At 43.5% G+C, this 22,141-nt stretch overlaps 4 protein-coding genes across 7 annotated transcripts; all 4 read left to right on the top strand.

Annotated features, from left to right (window-relative positions):
- Nucleotides 1–274: 274 nt before the first annotated feature.
- Nucleotides 275–3,051, top strand: LOC147191967 (homeobox protein goosecoid). 3 transcript variants are annotated; one of them, XM_086135232.1, is made up of 4 exons: nucleotides 275–1,322; nucleotides 1,448–1,627; nucleotides 1,751–2,043; nucleotides 2,800–3,051. In XM_086135232.1, the coding sequence occupies exons 1-4, from the start codon at nucleotides 1,313–1,315 to the stop codon at nucleotides 2,875–2,877; spliced, it is 561 nt and encodes a 186-aa protein (XP_085991358.1). In that variant the 5' UTR covers nucleotides 275–1,312; the 3' UTR covers nucleotides 2,878–3,051. The 3 variants fall into 3 exon arrangements, with proteins under 3 accessions (XP_085991358.1, XP_085991359.1, XP_085991357.1); XM_086135233.1 differs by having other exon boundaries at nucleotides 1,261–1,322; nucleotides 1,445–1,627; nucleotides 1,835–2,043; XM_086135231.1 differs by having other exon boundaries at nucleotides 1,261–1,322; nucleotides 1,445–1,627.
- Nucleotides 3,052–3,484: 433 nt separating this feature from the next.
- Nucleotides 3,485–7,634, top strand: ess2 (ess-2 spliceosome associated protein). Its single transcript, XM_086134981.1, has 10 exons — nucleotides 3,485–3,870; nucleotides 4,256–4,418; nucleotides 4,492–4,569; nucleotides 4,650–4,822; nucleotides 4,981–5,098; nucleotides 5,393–5,526; nucleotides 6,009–6,111; nucleotides 6,194–6,303; nucleotides 6,379–6,494; nucleotides 7,083–7,634. The coding sequence occupies exons 1-10, from the start codon at nucleotides 3,724–3,726 to the stop codon at nucleotides 7,360–7,362; spliced, it is 1,422 nt and encodes a 473-aa protein (XP_085991107.1). The 5' UTR covers nucleotides 3,485–3,723; the 3' UTR covers nucleotides 7,363–7,634.
- A 273-nt stretch (nucleotides 7,635–7,907) lies between these two features.
- dgcr2 (DiGeorge syndrome critical region gene 2) lies at nucleotides 7,908–19,268 on the top strand. Of its 2 annotated transcripts, XM_086134979.1 has the most exons (11): nucleotides 7,908–8,314; nucleotides 12,065–12,097; nucleotides 13,725–13,847; nucleotides 14,001–14,087; nucleotides 14,195–14,405; nucleotides 14,990–15,066; nucleotides 15,357–15,533; nucleotides 15,663–15,866; nucleotides 15,988–16,140; nucleotides 16,502–16,738; nucleotides 17,474–19,268. In XM_086134979.1, the coding sequence occupies exons 1-11, from the start codon at nucleotides 8,233–8,235 to the stop codon at nucleotides 17,716–17,718; spliced, it is 1,629 nt and encodes a 542-aa protein (XP_085991105.1). In that variant the 5' UTR covers nucleotides 7,908–8,232; the 3' UTR covers nucleotides 17,719–19,268. The 2 variants fall into 2 exon arrangements, with proteins under 2 accessions (XP_085991105.1, XP_085991106.1); XM_086134980.1 differs by lacking the exon at nucleotides 12,065–12,097 and having other exon boundaries at nucleotides 7,909–8,314.
- A 351-nt stretch (nucleotides 19,269–19,619) lies between these two features.
- Nucleotides 19,620–22,140, top strand: orai1b (ORAI calcium release-activated calcium modulator 1b). Its single transcript, XM_086135032.1, has 2 exons — nucleotides 19,620–20,073; nucleotides 20,479–22,140. The coding sequence occupies exons 1-2, from the start codon at nucleotides 19,951–19,953 to the stop codon at nucleotides 21,031–21,033; spliced, it is 678 nt and encodes a 225-aa protein (XP_085991158.1). The 5' UTR covers nucleotides 19,620–19,950; the 3' UTR covers nucleotides 21,034–22,140.
- The last annotated feature ends 1 nt before the right edge of the window (nucleotide 22,141 follows it).

The following is a 22,141-nucleotide window of genomic DNA, read 5'->3' as shown; positions in this document are numbered from 1 at the left end:
GCTCTTGATGTCAATATGAAATTAGATTGCAGCCACTGTTGGTAGTGTAACGAAAATGATTTTTTTTTTAAATTGCTTGTTTTACAGTTTGGGTAAAAAGGATTTCATTCTACCTCAAAACTTGAAAATGGACTTGACAAGAATCAAATTTCAACCAAAAAATTGAATGGCTACTGCACTCTAAAGCAGCAAATGAATGACACAATTTGGATTTTTTAAAAAAGCAGCGATATCCTCGTTTTAATTTTTGGAAGCGGAAACATTACAGACAACTTGCACAGTGCGTATACAAAATGGACTCCAGGGTCTCGGTTGTTATATTTTGCATTTCATAATGTGCTGGGCACATATTGTCAATGGGAGACAGGTCTGGACTGCTGGCCGCCCCGTCTAGTACTTACTGAAATAAGCAGGAACGTCCCTGAAAAAGGCGTTGCTCCAAAACCTTTATTTACTTTGCTTAACAGACCACATGGTTGTTTTACTCTTTGGCCCGGAAGACACAACGTCCATGATTAACAAAAACAAATTTCAAACGTGGACTCGTCAGACCACAGCACAATTTTTCCACTTGGCCTCAATCCAATTTCCCTCGTCCCACCTTTTTGGGAACCCGTTGCCAGAATCAAATTCAAAACGAGAGCATATTTGCTGGGAGAAAAAAAATCAATTGTTCATTTTCACTCCATACTCAAGAAATTTAAATCAGGTCACCCGTCTTGTTTGACGTTTAAACATCTTTCGGGTTTTTTTTCATCTCGATAAAAACCTGTCGTTGAGCAAATATGACTTGAGCAACATAGCAAACGGCAGCTTTTTTTTTTTATGGGTCTTAATCCTCTGTAATGAAATGTGAGCCGTTTGAGGCGCACAATGAGCGCAGATAGCATCTGGCAAGCTATTAAAGCCGGCGTGAAAGGGATGAGATGGCGTTTATTGTGATCTGTTCTCAAAAGGGCCGCATGTGAGGAGCTTAGGACACATTGTGGAAATCCATTAATTCTACCGCTATTGACAGCCTGCTATGAAATCAACTCTGTGCCATGCTGATAATATATGGAAAAAAAAGTGGATCATAAACATGCGATGAGATGGCTTCATCGTCCATCTGTATCGTATTGTAATTCACATTCATTGGTTAATATGGGAGAACTCAGAGATGATGAGTGAACACTTTTTCCTTTTTTTTTTCCACCCCACTTCTAAATCCGCCTTCCTAATACCGAGATTTTCTCTGTAAACCCACCAACAATGAGGATCTTTGGCGCTTTTCCACATCTCATTTTATGCAGCCAAAATCTGATGAAAAGGAATGGAAGAAGGTGAGATTAACCTTTTCACAATAACTAGCCCAGATTAGCTGGTTTATGTCTGGAAAGGAGGATTTTACCTTTTTACAGTTTTTTTTTTTTTTTTTTTAATCTTCCATGTGGTGTTCGGCAAGGAGCCGGTTCCAGTGTTGCGGAGGCTGCCGACATGGAGAGGCAAAAGTTCCCGTTCACCATTGAAGACATCTTGAGGAATTATCCAGACGCGGCACGGGAAAATCCAGCGGTGTGGTGTTTATGTTGTTGCTGTTGCTGTTGCTGCTGTTGCGGAGATGGGAGGACGGATCGTCCTCATCAAGGTAAGACCCGTGACCAGGATCTGAATTTTGTGTATGTTGTTGTTTTTTTGCACATAAGAACATTTCAATAAGAGTTTTGGGATGCGTACGTACAATTAGTGTGTTTGTGTTGTTGCCGTGGAGACATGATGACTGACATCCCCCAAGGCAAGCACTGCTCCTGTGTCATCCCAACACCACAACCACTCTCTGGGCTTCCCTCCCAAGCTTTGTGGGCACACCCCGGCGTTCGAGACCAAAAAGAAGAAGCTGCGGCGGAGACCCAGATGCCAAGAAGGACCCGGCGACACCGAACCATCTTCACGGAGGAGCAGCTGGACGCGCTGGAGGAACTCTTCCTGCAGAACCACTACCCAGACGTCAACGCTCGGGAAAAGCTAGCGCAGAGCACTCGGCTCCGAGAAGAGAGGGTGGAGGTAAGCAGGAGCTACAGTGGCCAGCGAGTGGCATTTTTAAAAAGTTGAATATTCAAGCAAAATGTCTGCCAATAACGTATAATTTTTTTCTGTTTGTTTGTAGTAAAGTACAAATGTTAATTTGTTTTTAATATTTAAATTAATATCTAAAATTAGAGAGATCAGTGTGAGAAAAAAAACGTGTTTGAAAATAAAATTGTTTTAACTGAATATAATTTTTCAAAATAGGTGCTTTTTGTTGAAATTGTATGTATGATGAAAATGTGACATCTGTCTGAACCGACTGTTTTTAACAAAGAAACCTATTTGATGTTTTTTGAAATTTAGAAAAAAATATTTTAAATAAATTTGTAATGTAATTATTTTAAATAAATGTGATGGTTTATTCTTTCATCCCAACAGATGATATTTTTATATTGTTATTTATTCATTTTGATTTGGAGGTTCAACAGAGAACTTTGTGAATTTCTTTAATGGTTTTATTGATTTTTTTTTTAGTAGAGATGAAAGTTTTGAACAGCAACAAATATTCTTGTTTATGCACTAAAAAACAATCATCTGAAAAATGTGGAGATATAGAAATGTATTTAACTCATATTTGAATTCTTTTTGGCATTTAAAAAAAATCTAAATTAGGAATTGGAAAACGTTCTTTTTGTGATGCAACAATGTATAATTACTATTTCATTTAAAATGAAAATATAAATTCACGTTGTTGTTTTTTTTGTTGGCTTTGTTCTGTTTTTCTGTTTTCAGGTTTGGTTTAAAAACCGCAGAGCCAAGTGGAGGCGCCAGAGAAGACTCTCCTTTTATGCAGGAAATACAGAAAACTAACTTTGTATCGATCCACTTCACGTTGTCACAAAGTCATTTACAAACACTTTGGACCATTCAAACTACATGAATGAAAGAATGTAGATTATTTTGAATGTTTGAGTGAATGGAAATAATGCCTTTTGGTAGTTTAGCATGAAGTTACAACACGCTTTGTACAAAAAAATCGTCCTCGTGAAGAAATAAAGTTGTTTTGAAAAAAAAAATGCATTACATTATTAAGAAAATATATTAGGGTGAACGCACTGTTGGAAACATTGTAAATTGCCATTCTCTTTTCCCCAATTTGATCAAAACATCATCCGCCAATATTAATCTTTGGCGCACTCTCCATAAATACTCCTGACTCTATAAATAGTTTTATCTTATCATATGAAGACGATCATTGATTATAAACATTTCAAATAATAGTGGAACCACGTGTGCAATAATTCTCTTCGAAGAGGAATAATTAATAATAGAGAAACACTACCACCTGTTGGCTCAGTGATGGAATAGCAAGTCATAGTGGACGGCGGTGGTAGTTCTATTATTGTCCTGCTCGTGGCAGTCGAATGTCCATATTGCGCATTTCCTCAAGAAGAAGACTACTTTCTGTGACGTCACACTTCAGTATGTTTATCGCAATTGTCGTTTCCGGTCCTCATCTGAGAAATTCGTCACCGCAACGCCTGAGAAAATACGCCATTTAACTCCGAAGAGATATAATTACATTACACGGGGACATTTTAACGACTAATTTATTCACTTGTGCTACGACTGGATACGATTGCAAGGTGGCTGTCGCGAGACAGCCGTTAGCCTAACCGCATTTCGCTTTCCGGCTAGGGGTCCTGTGGTAGCGCAATGGACGGCAGCGCTAGCGTCAGGAGAGCCCTGTGCGGCACTCTGGTGCCTGCCGCCCTCACCACCATCGCCCTTAGGCCGGAGCCCAAAGACGCCGACGCAGGGAAGCCGCACAAAAAAGTCTTGAACGAGGAGGATTACATTGAGGTAGGTCGCGTAAACGTCAACGGTGATGTTGATTATTGCGCATGCGCAGGTCGAGATTTTAACATAACATTGGTCATACATAAACAGAGGCTTCAAACGATTTATTAGAGGCGCATTGTTTAAGTAATCAGCAACTCATTATTTTTTTCAATAATTATTGTGATAATTGATTAAACGTTTACAGACCTTGTGACACTTGAAAAATTTCACATTTAAATATTCTCGGATTTCTGTAGTTGTCCATGGAAGCATAGTGACATTTCTAGTTGTTTTTTTTTCTTCAAAATAAGACATTTGTGAGCATTAGCTTTTACTTTATAACTTAATAAAATATTGCGTTATTATTTATTTATTTAATAATAGTGTTTCTGGTGGGTTGTAACAGAGCTTGGAGAAGATCATCCAGAGGGACTTTTTCCCAGACGTGACCAAACTGCAGGCCCAGAAAGATTATCTGGATGCCGAGGAAAATGGAGACCTGGAGCGCATGAGAGAAATCTCAATCCGCTACGGAAAGTCCAAAAACACACCTCAACCCTCTGCACCCTGTGAGTAGAACAATTAGGGTTGTTTTGTAAAACTCTGGTTTCCTGATTACTGAATTACTTTCTGTTGTGTGAGATGTGACGCCGGCAAGCTTTGAGACACCAGTGGGCCGTGCAGGATCGCCAACCATCTCCAATAGAGGCGGAGATGCCGGTAAGTGACTCAGACCTCTACAGCTGTTCTTCTTCCATGAAATTGGCATTTGACGTCTGTGGATGGTTTCTTGTGTGCAGAAAGCGTGGCGGGCGACAAGCGGGAGGAGAAGGAGCTGCCATCGCTGGATCGCTTCCTGACCAAAAACACCAGCGAGGACAACGCCTCGTTTGAGCAGATCATGGACCTGGCCGAGGACAAGGAGAAGATGAAGCATGCGTGGCTGTACGAAGCCGAAGCCGAGTTCAAAGAGGTAATACAGTGAACCGCTGATGTTCTCACTCTTCTTGCTGTCAGGAATTGGGAATATTGTATCACATCACTGTGAGAAAAGGAAAAGAAGACTCTGGCTGATACTGATTTGATGTTTTTGTTTTTTTAATTCTTTTTTTGTGTGTATTTGCTCCCCAGCGTCATGAGCAGAACCTTGCCTTACCACAACCAGAGAAGGCCGCTCTTGAGTGTGTAAAAGCTGGCCTGGAAACGTGGGAATATAAAGCAAAGAACGCCTTGATGTATTATCCAGAAGGTACAATTACATTTAAAAAAGGAACGAACCATCCATGGCGTGCTGCAGAACCTCTAATGTTCACAATTATGTCCAATTTCAATCATCATTTTGGGTAAACAAAAATTAAATAAAAATCTTAGTTTAAAGGAAGGGCTTGGCTGCTAACAAAATGTTTACTTCATGACTTTCATACTTTGACAGCTACAGCAGTGCCTTGAGCTATATTTGGGAGACTGGAATTAATTTGTGGCATTTGATTTCAATCAAAATTTTGTATTCAATGGCCGTTTTCCATCTTGCGTCTTGCATTAGGCGTCAAAGACGACGACGCGCTCTTCAAGAAACCACGCGAGGTGGTTCACAAGAACACGCGCTTCACCGGTGACCCGTTCAGCAAGGCGCTGAACAAGAGCCAGATCCAGCAGGCTGCAGCGCTCAACGCACAGGTGACTACGTATACACATTGCACTCACCGCCAAAGGATTTTAAACGAGACCTTTCAGGCACTGAAAGGTCTCCCACTATTGGAAACCGCTTCCCCCTGCCTCTTGATAACACGTCAAGTTGTATTTTTCACCTTTGCATTTAAGCTTTGCTGAAATTAACTTCTTTTAAAAAAGAAAAAAGGGATTATGTGCTGCAAAGCGCATGCGGGTCTAAATAAATCCTAGGGCCTGACCAATTTGGATTTTTGTTTTAGGCCATTACCAAATCAGATTTTTGGCAGAGTAAAATTCTGATAACTGATGAATCAGCTGATGTATACAGTGAATAGAATAACAAGGCACAGATGATGGATGGATGACTAAAATAACTTTTGGTCCCATAATGCGAACGACTATCAAGATATGAAATATAGACGCAACATTTGACTATATATATATATATAAATAAGTAATGTTGTCCCCTGTGATTTTGTGTTGTCCAGTTCAAGCAGGGTAAGGTGGGTCCAGACGGCAAAGAGTTGATCCCGCACGATTCTCCCACGGTGAACGGTTATGGCTTCGAAAGGACGCCCTCCCCCGCCCCTGGTGAGAAACACAACAAACACACTTAAAGTTTGTTTGGTTTTTATGCGGGCTCGATCTCCTCATTATGGTTCTCTTGTTTCAGGCATGGCCGAGTCGCCGCTAATGACATGGGGAGAAATCGAGAGCACCCCGTTCCGCTTGGAGGGATCCGACACGCCTTACGCCGAGAGGAACCACGGCCCCTCGTTTAAGGTAGCAGAAAATTCAGCGCCGTTTTATAAAAGCAGCATGATCATTTGGATACTTACCGGTGTGTTGTTGGGACAGATTCCCGAGCCGGGGAGACGGGAGCGACTGGGCTTGAAGATGGCCAACGAAGCGGCCGCCAAAAATCGAGCCAAAAAACAGGAAGCCCTGAGGAAAGTCACAGAAAACCTGGCCAGGTAAACACCACACATCTTTTTAAATGCATCAGACGTGGAAAGTGACCAAAGAAATAATTTTTTAAGTACAAGTCTTCGTATAAGGATTGTTGTTTTTTAGCTAAAAATAGATGAAGAGTTTTCTTATTTATTTATTTTCCCCCGAGAAGAAAGTAACTTTTTTAATCTTCAGCGAATATATAAGGCATGGTTTAAGACAATAATATATATATATATTTTAATCAAGAATAAAATCTTGCTAGAATACAACTGTATTGTTGAAAAAAAGTCAGTGGCCAAAGCCCTCATACTAGAAAGAGCAGCACAACGGCCATTTAATGATCATGAAGCACAAAATGTTTTATTCTTTACTTTCTATTTAGATATATTTCCTGCATGTTTAAATAGAGTACAATACACTTAAAAGTGCCATTTTGCTTATTAAAAGACAAGCTTCAAAACCCTTGGTGGTTTTTGGGGTGGTACAATGGATTAATGGCGTTTCCATTCATTTCAAGTGGAAAAGATGATTTGAGATATGCAAGTGATGAACTGCAGTAACGCAAAATCCATCGTATTATATTTAATTATCATTTTTTGGGGTGGCAGCCTGACCCCGAAAGGCCTGAGTCCAGCCCTGACGCCAGCCCTGCAACGTCTGGTCAACCGCACGTCCAGCAAGTACACGGATAAAGCTCTGCGGGCCAGCTACACACCGTCACCCTCGCACCGCGCCATTGGCTGCAAGTCCCCGTTCGGCGGGCCGGCCACACCTTCGGGCACACCCACGCCCGACAAGGCCAAGACGCCAGGAGCACATGACGAGTCATCCCTCACTGACAATCTGCTGGAGCTGCCCAAAAGGCGGAAAGCCTCAGACTTTTTCTAAAGAACCTTTTGGCGGACTTTATGCTATGTCGGGAATTCATTCGCTTTGCATTTTTGTTTCGCCATTTTACAGTGGTGACCATTTTGTATTTATTTGTGTTGTTCACACAAACCAAAATAGAACCAGTACAACACGTATCCAAACACTGTTATCAAAAGCACGTCATCATGTTACTCAATGTTGCAGTTCAGAAATTTTCTGACATGTGACAATTTCTTTCTCTGTTCCCTTTGGCATTATTTTTATAATTAAAATACAGTGGGACAAAGTTGGTACAGTGTTACCATTATTTTTCAACCTCCCCCTCAATCATGTCAAAGCTTGCCTATGTACTGTTTTTGTGCTCTTTCTGCAACATTCTGAGATGTCACAAGATGGCTAATAGAAAAGTAGTGCGAAGGTGCCATCTTGTAACATTAATAATTTTATATATTGACGGCATTAATTCAAATGTGTGTCAAAACTGATTCTCATCGGCGGGGGCGAGGCAGAATCGGCTGAGCCGAACGTCGGAGTCGAATCTCGGCCCGGGCTGGTCCGCTCGATGTTGCGTGTTTGGGATTGTTGTGATGGGATGAGGCGGCCATCTTGATGAGAGGACGGCCGACTGGATGTGCAACAAAACCAAACGCAAATGTTCGCCGCCCTCCACCTCACTGCAGTTTAAAGGACTATGGTCGTTCAACGTTTACTTTCGTCGCCACCTCCCATTTGACTGCGAAACCACCAAAATGGGTCAGCGTCGAGGCGACCGTTTAACTGGATAAATACCGGACGAGGTCGGACGACGACCGCCGCAACAGCTCCTCTCTTCCCTCCTGTATATGGTTTACATTTCTGGGTAAAGGAATGACAATGAATGGAGGATAAATGTTGCCAAAGGCTGACAGCGGCAGTTTCGTCCTCTTCTCTCTACTCTTTGTCCTCACGTTGACGGACCCGCCGCGGCCAGGTAAGCGGCTTCGAGTTAAATTCAACCCGGCTGGAAAAGAGGGAGAAACTGGTTCACGGCGGGGAGGCCTATCCGAGCCGCGGGCTCGAATGATTTTTCTACCCAGCTGCGGGATGTCTGTGGTGGTGGCGTGGCTGGACTAAACTGCAAACGGCTTTTCTCTGACCGTAACCACTTGTTTCTCATATATTTCCAACTTTTATCGCAGTTTTATTGAGACGTTATATCTCTCAATATTTTTGTGCAAGTACGAATCGAATGTCGTGAAGCACTTTTAGCCTCTGTTGAGGTAGCTATGAGCTAACTCTCAATTTGCATGGAAGATTCACGGTACTGCATCAAAACGCCTGCATCTCCTTTGATCTCAACCTCCAGCATGTAAATATTGGCAAGACTGATTTAAAAAAATGTTGTTGTACACTAGGAAATAATTAATGTTACCAGAAAGAGCTGAAATTTTGTCAATATGTTAAGCATAAAGGCAGTTCTGAGATTTTGTCGTCTTGTTTCTTATTCAAAATAATTGAATGGCCTGTGATCGAGTGTCTGTGCGAAGCGATGTGCGGCTTTGTCGGGACCGAAGCAAAGAGAGCATTTTGAGTTGAGATTCCATAGAGAAGGGCTACGATTATTGCCTAAATAGCCATCTCTGCAGTGCGACCCCCCCGTCCGCCTGTTGTTTGTTTGGCTACCGGAGATTCCCGCACCATCGCTGGCAACGGACGGCTGGTTTATCCCGGTGGGCAGCTCCTCCTGCGTCTCTCCATTTCACGTTTAAGCGGCACAAATCTGGGCAACATATCATGTTCTTGATGTTACTTCATCACCATGCCTCAAAACCCTCAAAATTATTTTTCATAGGTTGACAAAAATACGCCAGCGATCTTTTAACACTTTTGGAGTTGCCAAAGACGAACTATCCCGCCGTGTCAACACCGAAATACTGCATGAAAACAAGGCAACAGAGGAGATTCCAGTGTGCATCGTATCTAAAAGTAGATGCAGAAAACACGTTTTTGACAAGGCAGAGCTAATTTTTCTGAAAGGAGTGCAAAACGGACCTACGTGATGTGATCACACGTAAGAGGAAAAACGGAAAAATAGCGGAAAACGAGTCAGTTTTGCACAACACTGCAACACACATGCGTCTTATTGACTAGCAATGATTAGGCTTGAGAAAACGGTTTCAAAATATGCTTTCAAGACCGAATGAGGGTTCCAAATGTCGGATTTTAGGCTAGCCAGGACTGCCCCTGTGTGACACAATCGCAATTCAATCTTCAGTTATATCAGTGTTCTGAAAGAACTTAAAAATGACAAAAACTGAGTTTGCCCACTCCCTGTCTATATCTATAGTTGGGTCATATTTTGAGGGTGCTTCGGCGAATGTTTCTTGTTTGTTCATCAGAACCAACAACCTTGGCACCAAGTCCGCTCTGTTTGTTTTTGTGTATTTTGGGTGAAATTTGTCACACTCTGATTTGAATCTGGGTCACGCCCACACTCCAAAAAGTCATGCCACCTTGCACATCCGTGTTTTGCAAACCTCTGTCTTTTTTTTTATTCGCAAGTTGAGTTTAAGGCCAGGTTGTTGGTCACTGTCGTGGAAAAGTTGCTCAAAGACGTCTTTGCTGGGCCTAAATCTGAAGTCGTGAAGAGATTTGTGGGGAGCGCTCTTGAGCTCCAAAATGAGCTCAAAAGTGGTTTTGTTAAGTCGTGGTTGGGTTAGTTTGTGTGGAAACGATGAGTCAGTGAATATGAATATACAATGTTCATCGTTCACAGTTTGCACCTCTCTGAGATAGACGTTTTTTATTAGCTCTTTTCTTTTTTTTAAATAGGTTTTTGCAGGATACAGGCATTTCATTTTCACACCTGAATCGTACTACCACATTGTCGGGCTGGGCAATGTATTGCAATGTAACCATGATTTCAATTTTGGTTTCTCATCATTCTATAAAAAACATTCCAGCTGAAGAAAAACAATTTAATGTGCAGAACTGCGAGGTGCATTTGCAAGTTCTTGGAAGTTGTGAAAGTACTCCGAATGCACCGTGTTGTTTGTGCGGCAAGCGTGTGGTGGTCTGTGATACTGTCGGCTCATTCTTAAATTGAGGTACCATTGTATAGAAGTCCCTACATTGTATTGTGAATGGTGAGTTCCCTATTCACAAAATAACATTCTCGGATTTTTTAGTCGGGTTTGTTTTTCTTCCCAACATAGTTATGAGCCCGCTGCGGTCCAAAATGTTCTTCATTACGGTGACCAGCTTTTTGCCAAGGTAATGGACGCCTGCTCGCTAATGCACCCTCAATCCACTTAGCGCTAACCAAGCCGCAGTGACGCATGGGTGCTCTTTAGCGCACCCTCCAAAAGTGTCTTTTGGCACCGCCGAGGTGTTGGCGGGCATTAAGTGTTAAGCTTGCCGTTGAAGAAGCTCCGGTTGAGCACAGGAAGCTGAGAATGAAACTCGACCCGCCTGGCGAGAGAGAACCGCACTTTTGAATGGTATTTTGATGACCTGATTTCTTGTGCTGGCAAGTTAGCCGCAGTGGAAGTGAGCCAATTGAAAGGCACCGGCGAAAGATCTGCTGTGAGATCTTGCTTGAGAAATGAAATGATGCTGTGTTTTTGGTTACCAGTACGTGGGCACACTTGGGCGCAAACTGTTCTCCTCCGAAGCAGCTATGCAAGACACAAGTCGAATCCACAATTCGTCACAACTCCCCAGTTGTGGTTTACAATCAAACGAAACTATCACCTGAAACAACGAGAATTCAACATTGACGCATTAAGCAACAAAATCCAGACGTTTTTATCCCATCTCAAGGGGCGGCCATTTTGCCACTGACTGTCCACTGAAAATGATGTCACAGTCGTCAGGGTTGAGGTAACGACCAATAACGGTGTGAAAAAATCTTCATGCATTAAAACCATTCCCACTTTTCTGCTCCCCCTACAACGAAAAATCCCCTGTTGCGTTATATGAAGACTTTCTCTCTGCCCTTGCCTCGCAACAAGATTCACTACAATGAAAACAAGCCTTCCGCAAAAGTCTAATCCAACCTCAGCATGCCACAGCGACCTATGCTGCTTCGTTCGGAAACGGCAACAGCAACCACCACACTGGTTTACACATTACACATCGTCCAGGAAGTATTTGTTATTGTTAGTTTCAGACGCTGCACGAACGTTGCATTGCTAAAATGGCTACTAAACAGACCTTTGCAGACCAAGGAGTGAAGAAACGAAAAGTTTTAACGCTTGAAGACAGGATAAAAGTAATAAAAATGAAAGATGGAGGAAGCAAAGTAAAAGACATAATGCAAGAAATTGATGTAAGTGAAAGTGAATGCTGATCATAAATTGCATAATTTCTTTCTCTTTTTTTTCCTACGCTGTTTACATCTGAAATTAATTTGCTATAGTGAAAAGTCCCCCGTTGTGGAAAATTTCTTGCTGCAATCATGATTTTGTTGTAGAGGAGTTACACTGTATATCTTAATATTGGCCCTTATTATGTGGAAACGAGCTGCTAAAATGGCCCCTGGCTTAGCCCAATATGCGCTTCCAATGCAGTCGTAATGCTCGATTTTGTTTGGCGCTGTCAGGGAAGTTTTACTTTTCTTACTTTCATTTATTATTGTGGCTGGAGATCGTGAGTGTAGACTAATAACCCGATCAATGCACAGTAAGTCAGTGTTAGGTAGTTGCTTGTTAGTTGACTCAACTGTTTCTGTTTGTTTCAGGTGCCCGGCTAGCGCTGGCAAGATTATTGTCAGGTAAGCGAGCAAAAAAAACGTCACTTAGCGTAGTTAGCGCGTAGTCGCCTTTAGTCAGTAAAAATGGCGTTTCGCACTGTCTGACAGGTTTTTCAATCACGCATGTCTAAATTTAGGGTGCCGATTTTTCCGCTTTACACAAGATTTTGCCGTGTTCCTTTGTCTCCATGGACTAATGTTCTGGGAACTTGCGGCGTCGACCGATACATCGTAACCGATGACCCAGGGAGATAAATTGCTTGACTAATCGATTCTACTTCTGTCAACATATCCCAAGGATGAGCAGTTTTGTCTGCAGCGGTGGTTGCTTTCAAGTGCCTAAAACTACATTTGAGTTGAGTCGGCTGTGCAAGCTCTGCTCACATTTTGATGCTTCCCACTTGGGTGCTTCTTGTTCAAATTATTCAACAGGTTTGTTGTCTCGCTTTGTTTTTGACCACATGCCTTGTACAACGGCTTCCTCCCCCACACTGCTGCGGAGATAACGCCACAAAAGCGTTGGAGAGGCACTTGTCAAAATATGGTTGTTGTTTCTTTTACTTTTTGTTTACTGCTTACTTGTCGAGATTTTTTTTCCAGATAGCTCTTTGGAAATGTATCCCCCAAAGCCATTGTCACGTGATCAAATTAAATTTGATAGGCTTGTCTATCACGAGGAGGCTGACCAAAAAAAAAAAGTCTGAAGAAACTTTTCCCCCAAAAAAGACACAGGAAGTCTGCTGTTTTTTGCAGTGCTGATTTTGGGTTTATTTTTGCCGTCATGGTCACACCCTTTGAAAATTGGCTCAATAGCGGCTCTTAAAATTCCTTGAAAAATCAGCTCCGGAAGCCAATATCACGTTGCAACATGAAATTTGCTCGGCGTGTCGATCATGAGTAGACCACAAGAAAAAAAAAACATGAAGTCTGCCATTTTGCTTTCAAGAATTCATTTTGCCGTGTCCAGGGGTGCTAAAAATGACAAACCGCTCAGAGATGAATTACATAAAATTGTGAAATGCTCATATTTTGATCATTTGCTCTCGGCGGAGGAGCATGGCAGCAAAGTCTGATGACTCGCCATAGAACTCGAGAGCCCCATGATTGCTTCAGGCTCGATTGTTTGTTTTTTTTAATGAATTTATTTTTTCCATTCTGCCTTTTCACTTTTATTTCGACATGGCATTTACCATCAAGGGTGGCCCGGTAGTCCAGTGGTTAGCACGTCGGCTTCACAGTGCAGAGGTACCGGGTTCGATTCCAGCTACGGCCTCCCTGTGTGGAGTTTGCATGTTCTCCCCAGGCCTGCGTGGGTTTTCTCCGGGTGCTCCGGTTTCCTCCCACATTCCAAAAACATGCATGGCAGGCTGATTGGACGCTCTAAATTGTCCCTAGGTGTGAGTGTGGGCGTGGATGGTTGTTTGTCTCTGTGTGCCCTGCGATTGGCTGGCAACTGATTCAGGGTGTCCCCCGCCTACTGCCCGAAGACGGCTGGGATAGGCTCCAGCACCCCCCGCGACCCTAGTGAGGATCAAGCGGTTCGGAAAATGGATGGATGGATTTACCATCAAATTTTCCTTACCACTGGTTTTCAAGTGGAGTATTTCCTTCAGTTGTGCTCACGTGATTTTTTTTGTGTGTGTTTCAGAGCAGCGCTGCAGCCCCGGGCAGTTTGCCTGCCGCAGTGGGAAGATGCAATGTATCCCCATAACCTGGCAGTGTGACGGCTGGACAGCCTGTGAGGACCAGAGCGATGAGATGGACTGTCCCCGTGAGTACTTTCTCGCATTCGCTGTCTCACAAGTGAGGTTTGGTGTTTCCCTGTTTGGTGTACTCCGTTTTCCTCCTACATTCCAAAACCATGCACGGCAGGCTGATTGAACACTCTAAATTGGAAGAAAAAAATTATTTGTTTGTTTTGCAGCCATAAAGGAAGAACGGTTTCGTTTCGGCCGGGGTTACGACCACGTGGAGGATGTCATTGGCGTGGCTCAGCCTGTGCGCTTCAATAGTGAGTGTCCCTTTTGTTAAATTTAAAAAAAAAAAAAAAAAAATCAATCAATCACTGAATGCATTCTTCTCACATACGTTCTCACTCACACGCTTGTGTCTGACCAGAGAAATGCCCGAGCGGGTGGCACCACTACGACAAGACGGCCAGCTGCTACAAGGTGTATTTGCACAACGAGAACTACTGGCAGGCGGCCGACACGTGTCAGAAGGTGGACGGTTCCCTGGCCACCTTTGTCACCGACGAGGAGCTGCAGTTCATCCTCAAGATCGAGGTGGACTTTGACGACGAAGTGTGCAAGCTCAGAGACCAGTGCAAGTGAGTGGCGGACAAGAAAAAATGTTGTCATTGTAATTAGGCCTGTGGCGATAATTGCTCCAATCAGTTATCGTCCTGTGAATAAAATGGACATGATATTTCCCGTCCGGACTCGATAAATGGTCATTTGCATGCGTCTTTGGTTACATGCATCATCAACATTTTTTCGTGCTGCTTCTTCCATCTCCCGAGTGTCTCATTCGCCGCTGTGGAAGTCGGCACTCGCACACTAACATACTTTTTGGGGGAGGGCGGGGGGGTGTTTTGTTCGACTGTTTCGGTTCAGTTCACGTGTTCCGTTGATCCATAGGCACTCGTAACTCTTTTTTTTTCTCAATTATAAATGAGGCAGAGTTGCGTACAGAAGTGCTAATGCTAGCCAGGGCAACCATGCTTTCCTTTTCCTCTGTACCATGTCACTGCTTGTTTGTCAACTATCGCTTCTGCGAACATTAGCTGCCTCTGCCAGGTAATTAAAGAGACTGGCGACTGGCACCATATACCCATTTTGATATCCCCGTCATGTCAAAAGTCCAACCAATTGTCGGTTGCAAAAGCGTAAGTTGCCTGTGTTTGTCCTGCAGGTTTTGGGTGGGCTACCAGTATGTGATCACCAACCAGAACCACTCTGTGGAGGGCCACTGGGAGGTGGTTTATAACGGTAATGGGAACACCCTCTTGTTCAACTTTTGACTTTGAAATCAGACACATGGACCAGGCCCCCCCAAAAAGCTGACATGAATTATTCACTCTCATTTTCTAAAATGGTATTATGGAGAATTATTGACATTACAATTAGTGACCTACTTGCGTCATTAAGTTTCCAAAAAATATTTTGATTATCATGAAAATACTTTCTGTCCAGAACTATTGAACAGAAGGTCCTTTCTTTTGCCCAGTTTCTAACAAAAGCCAGTGTATTTGTTATTGATTGATTGATTGATTTTACAGGCCCCGTGCAGGTGTTCCTGCCGCCCGACGGCCTCCCCAACCTGGGCGAGGCCAATCAGGACAATGTTTTCTGCGCCCAGCTGCAGCGTTTCCAGCTGAAGAGCATGAACGAGCGTGGCCTGCACAGCTGGCATGCCGAGAACTGCTACAAGGAGTTTCCCTTCCTCTGCAAACGTAGTACGTAACTTGGCAAAAAAAAAAAAAAAACACCATGGGCAGAGTGCTCAGAGTGTTTCATTATGCGAAACACGTTTCGAAGCCTGGACACGCCTCTTAACATCACTACTTTTTTTTGTTTTGCCACAGAGCAAACGTGCGTGGACATCAAGGATAACGTGGTGGGCGAGGGCTACTACTTCACACCCAAAGGCGACGACCCGTGCCTGAGCTGCACGTGTCACGACGGCGAGCCCGAGATGTGCGTGGCCGCGCTCTGCGAGAGGCCGCAGGGGTGCCAGCACTTCCGCAAGGACCCCAAGGAGTGCTGCAAGTTCACCTGTCTCGATCCAGGTAACACAGCACAAGTTGGGCAAAACATTGTTACATTCTAATTATGTTAGATTTTTAAAAAAATAACTTAATCAGACTTGCAAGGATTTTTTTGTGTTGTAATGCTCGCTGTTGGTCTCAGATGGAAACAGCCTGTTTGATTCTATGGCCAGCGGCATGCGTCTGATCGTCAGCTGCATCTCGTCCTTCCTTATCCTGTCCCTGCTGCTCTTCATGGTGCATCGCCTTCGACAGCGACGACGTGAGCGCATCGAAACGCTCATCGGAGGAAACTGTGAGCACTAAAACATGCATGTGTAGTACCTGCATTTGCTCACACAGAGCTCGCGGCGGTCATTTTAATCAAAGCAAATGGAAACCCTCGAAAACTGACACAGGAAACAAAAGAAAAAAATCAAACGGATATTTGAATACAAAAATATTCAAGAAAACTGTCTAATATTGTTTAACAAAAGTCGTCTTGCTTAATGGTAACATACAGCGTAACTATATGAGGGGTGAAGAAATTTGCGTTGTTGTTACTGAGACAACGTGAAATGCCTTAGACCTGCTGAAATTAGAATTGATCATATTACACTCATTATAAACTTTTGCTTGAATGTAATAAGTGATGGATCTGTGTGTCTATTTGACAGTGCATCACTTCAACCTGGGCAGACGCGTTCCGGGCTTCGACTACGGCCCAGACGCATTCGGCACGGGGCTCACGCCGCTGCATCTGTCCGATGACGGCGAAGGAGGCGCCTTCCACTTCCAGGAGCCCCCGCCGCCCTACGCCGCTTACAAGTACCCTGACATCCAGCACCCTGATGACCCCCCGCCTCCCTACGAGGCCTCCATCAACCCCGACAGCCTCCTCTACGTGGACCTCAGTAAGACCACACAAACAAGCAACAGTCGCATACTCAAACTTGTTGTTGACTTGGCTTCATGCATTTTTGCATGGAGTCTTACATAAGTAGTCTCGGACAAAATGTGACACACCAACTTTAAATTATTTCAAAAGTCTCAAGGATCCAGTCTCAAAAATGACCAGGAAGTTGGCCATTTTGTGGTAGTTTTAGCCAGGGATTACGGTAGCCCCCAACACGTGTCATTTTTGAAAATGTCTCAAGGACTCGTAACTGAAATGAAACAAAAAGTCCACTGTTTGATTTGAAGTTGCTACTTTAGGTTGTATTTGGTCATTGACTCAAATCCGTTGAATAACACTCAGCACCATTTTACCATTTGGCCATTCCTGCAAAATTATCCTGTGACACAAGCTTCACAAATCAACACAAAATTTGTTTAGACACGTGTACCATAACAGGATGTACGAAGAAGTGATTGACATGCCTATAATCAAAAAGCAGGATAATTGGCTATTTTGGGCAAATCCAGTCTGAGGTGTTTTCTGATCTTAATGGGGTTCACTGGTTGAGATTAGGGGGTTTTGTGTTGTTGACATTGCAAAAGACATTTTCATCAGGATACGGATGTATTCAAAACAAGGGTGTTTGAAGAATTTCTGCCATTTTTGCAAGTTAAAACAGGTCGACGATTAAATGAAGAGGCTGAAGATAGTGCCATGGGGACCACCCTTAACATGTGCCTGCCCCCCATAGGACACAGCGGCATTCCAGTGTTGCCGGGCCACCACGTGACCACTGCGGTGGACGGGCTACAGCAGGCCCTCGACGCCCCTGCCGCCTCAAGCCCTGCAACGGTCTCCCAGGCTCGGGAGGACTCGGTAGACAGCAGCACGCTCCTGGTGGGACCCGACACCCCCACCACGGACGGCCCGGCCGCCCTGGGCACCGCAACGCCGTCCGACTGTGCCTCGCCGTCCTGCCTCAGCACGGCCGTCTAAGACAGACAGACAGACAGGACTGTTTGTGTATAAAGAACACTAATTTAAGGCTGCATTTTTACTGATCTCATTGGTCCACACACCCCCAAGTCCCGCCTCCAGGATGTAAATAAGCCCCTTTGGTAGGTGAACATCTCACCCGAGCTAACGCCATCGTGCTCCTGCTCCATTCAATCTTACACTGTATGGATTTTGCAACACGGTACGTATAATTTACGCGTCCTTTTCTATGGTTTTCGACAAATGAATGGTTGATGTAGATGGAACCTGAACACATCGTGAAAATGAAAATACTGTATTGAATTCTACCCAAATCATCATTCAGACAAAATTTCCCCCACCGTCTTCCTGATGGACACTTTTGGGTCAACAATCATCTCCCTGTTGTTCCCCATGTAAAATCATCAACTTCATTATGGGAAAATGTGAATTTTTTTCCACATAGAAAAATGATAAATGATGAATTGCCATATAATGATATTTTCAAACATTTTTTTCTTGTGGGGATGAACTATCATTTTGTTAACCATACAAAATCATATTTTCCCCCCACAAGTTTATTCCCCATAATTTTTTTTGTGTTGAAATTACAACTGCATTACAAATATTTACACCTCAGATTGTATTTTTCCCCCCATTATATGAATTTTTGTGATAAAAATGACTTTTTTTCGGGCAATTATCCAACTTTTGTGCAAACGACATGTTTAATTCCCCCCAAATCAGATTTTTTTTTTTAAACCACCCAACTTCCTCTCGCTTGCTTGATCTTCATCTTTTTTTTTTTTTGGGTGTGTGGGGGGTGGGGGGGTAGACAATCATCTGCCCATCAGCCATTTCTGGTGATGTGCTTGTTTTCCACACCATTTAGTTTTGGGCCGTGACAATCCCTCAGTGGAGTGCATGTGTTTTCTTTTTAAGTTCTTTGAAGTCTCATTTTTTGTACCGGGCCCCAGACATGAATTGGGGGACACACACAATTCCTAAATTTAAATTTGTAACCATGAAAAAGTATCATGGACCCAAAATACAAATTTCTTGACTCCCGTGAGCAACTGGCACATCTGGGTAAACAAATGGATCGTGCCCGGCCTATGAACTGCACATCCTCTCCTTTGTAATGAGGGTGCGCTCATTTTGCTTACCTAAATGTCCAGGAATCATCATTACAGTTCTTTTGTATTTTGTGTGCACTTTATAGATAATTTGTGGCCATGAATTAGTCTTTAGTAGATAAATTATAAACTCTTTCTTTTCCAACCCCGCGCTCCCACAATGTTACGTGTGTTGCTACTTCTGCAGGCATGCTGGGATAGTTTTTCCTGTTTTCCAACACCACCCTGGTTTCTCTGGATGCGAGCAGCATAGTTCCCCCCCCCCCTTTTTTTAATTTGATTGAGTTTTTATTTTTCTTCCTTTTTAATGTATTTTGTTTTGATTCTTTGGTAGCCTTGAAATGAAGCAATGCTCTTGTTTGTATAGCAGGCGTTTTTTCTCAACTAGATGTACTGTACGTCTAATCAAATGCCAAATAAATGAGACACCGTGCAGGATGACTCAGGCTCCCTTTAATCTTATGAAATGTATACAAAAGAAATTCTCACAAATCTCTCTCTCTATATATATATATATATATAAAATATATGCCGCGACCCTTGTGAGGGAGGATAAGCAGATTGGAAAATGGATTTAAAAAATATATACAGTGTATATATATATATATGTATGTATGTATGTGCTGGGGGTAGGAGATAATTCCGGGATAGTGCGAGCGGTCTATCTATTGGCTGAGTGAGGAGATACTTCCGGGATAGTGCGAGCGGTCTATCTATTGGCTGAGTGAGGAGATACTTCCGGGATAGTGTAAACGTGCTCCCTATTGGCTGAATGAGGATGCCAGAGTCAGGTGACACTGATCGTCTCTGACAGAAAACAAGAAATCTGTTTTTTCACCGTTTCATTAACCCTTTCTCCATTATGTTTAGCAATAACGTTGGTAATGCCCCCCCGCATTCATTACAAATGACAGTTCTATCGTGGATGTCGCCTACGATGTTCGCAAAGGCTTGTGGGTAACGCACGGCTGTAGAGCGGCACGAGACAGCCGACAGAAAACAACGATCCTGTAATAGGCAATTAGCCAATGTTTATTTCTGTCCCAGCTACATGGAGTTTGCTCATCGTTAACTGCTGTTCAGAAGAGTAACGAGCCGGTTGTGTGCTGTGTTCTCAATGCGCAATATGAGCATCAGCGAGCATTCCCTGCAAGCTTTGTCCTGGAGGAAGCTCTACCTGAGCCGGGCGAAACTCAAAGCTTCCAGCCGAACCTCCGCTCTGCTCTCCGGATTCGCTATGGTGATGTTTTAAAATCCCTTACATATCACACAATAGTGTTTCTTTACCGATTCAATTATGAAGCAAAATGTCATTGTCATGCTTAGTCACTAAATGCATCAGATCTCTTTGCAAGTTCATAGTTCATGTTTTTTTTAATCTTTGCAGTAATCTTATAAAATCCCCTGTCTCTGGAAAATGTCAGGGAAAATAGACCAATGTAGATGGTAAATTTAAGATTGAAACTTTTCAGCTACTTCACACACTGCGAGTACAGTATATAGACCAGGGATGGGCAACACGCCCACTTTGAGTCCCACCATTTTTTAAACAACCCTAAAAAAAAACTTAAGCAGAATAGAGATGTGATTTGCATCTCATTCTGAAGTTTGCCCAGGCTCACTTGGGTTCTGTCTACATGTTCAGGTGGCCATGGTGGAGGTACAGCTGGACAACAGCTACCCCTATCCTCCCACCCTGCTGATCGCCTTCAGCGCGTGCACCACCGTTCTGGTGGCCGTGCACCTTTTCGCTCTGATGGTCAGCACATGCATCCTGCCCAACATCGAGGCGGTCAGCAACGTGCATAACATCAATTCGGTGAGCGAGTCGCCGCACGAGCGCATGCACCGCCACATCGAGTTGGCCTGGGCCTTCTCCACTGTCATCGGGACACTCCTCTTCCTGGCTGAGGTGGTGCTCCTCTGCTGGGTCAAGTTTTTGCCCGTCAAACCCAGCAAAGCCGGCAACAACACGATGTCGGCGGGCGTGGCCGCCGCCATCACCTCCACGTCCATCATGGTCCCCTTCGGGTTGGTGTTTATCGTGTTTGCCGTCCATTTCTACCGCTCGCTGGTCAGCCACAAGACAGACCGACAGTTCCAGGAGCTGGAGGAGCTCTCCAACCTCACCAGGCTGCAGAACCAGCTGGACAATAGAGGCGAGTCCATTTTGCATTCGCCAAGCTCACATTTCCCTTAAGATGTACGTGAGAGAGCTGTCAGGAGGTCACGGATAAAAATAACAAAAAATAATCAGCACCTGCTGTGCTTTACTGCGCCTATCGTGTGTATGTGTGTGGTGCGCACCACTGACACACTCTCCAAAAAAACCCACATCACGAGATAATCGGCGAGGATCGTCTTTCCAAGATCATCGTTGAGGATCATCTTTGAGACACTTGATTATCGGGCCTTTGCTGAGATTGGCAGTGAAGAATGTGCAAATTTGGCCCGATTGTCATTAAGTGTGTCCCCGGCTTGGAGTCTCCTCCACTAAACCGCATATTGGCCACACCTGAAGGAATTGGCCGCCGTAAATGTTGACCAAGTCCCGTTTGCAACCTGCTTTCAGACTTCCGATAAACCACGTTTTCTGGATTTGATTGCAGGGGGCTAAAATGTGGCCCGATTGGCTGCTCGTGTGTGGTGTGTAACCCTCGTGAGTCTCCTACCCTAAACTTGATGATGACAACACACATTAGGATTTGCAATTGTAAATAATAAACAGGTTTACCATTTAAATGCTCAAATTTGGCCCAATGATCAGGATGTGTGTACCCAACTCGTGACATTGTCGTTCCTCTCCAAAAAAACGTCATTACCTCCCGAGTGTATTGTGATGTTTATTTTGCTATTATTCGAACAATGTAAAGACGGCATATCGCATGAAATTTGAAATCACAAAAGTCTTAACTGTTAATGTTTGATTTTTTTTTTTTTATCACTTGAGCCCTCTTGTGTCTTGCCTGCTGTTTATCAATTATCATTTGTGGTAATTACCTTGATTTAAACTGTCATAATTTTGATCACTTGACTGAATTTAAAGCGTTGCATTTGTGCATCTCAACTGGCGAGTCAAGCTGAAAAAAAAAAAAAGTACCTTTACCTCTTGGGAGTGAGCCCCACCTTGTGCACTGGACTCCTGCATGCAGTGAGATTTAATTTATTTTATTAATACCCAAGATGAAAGAAAGTGGTGTGTGTTTTTAATGAGGAACGGTAATACTGTGAGTGTGACTAATGTACTGTAAATGTCTTACAGTTGATTTTGAGCACCAAGAAATAATAAAGCACCTGTGGTACGCGCC

Source organism: Hippocampus guttulatus, chromosome 17, assembly GCF_054856545.1.
Source record: "Hippocampus guttulatus isolate MCC_2025c chromosome 17, RoL_Hgut_1.0, whole genome shotgun sequence".
Taxonomy (NCBI): domain Eukaryota; kingdom Metazoa; phylum Chordata; class Actinopteri; order Syngnathiformes; family Syngnathidae; genus Hippocampus; species Hippocampus guttulatus.
Note: the sequence above shows the minus strand (reverse complement) of the source record. Positions and strands in the feature narration are given on the sequence as shown.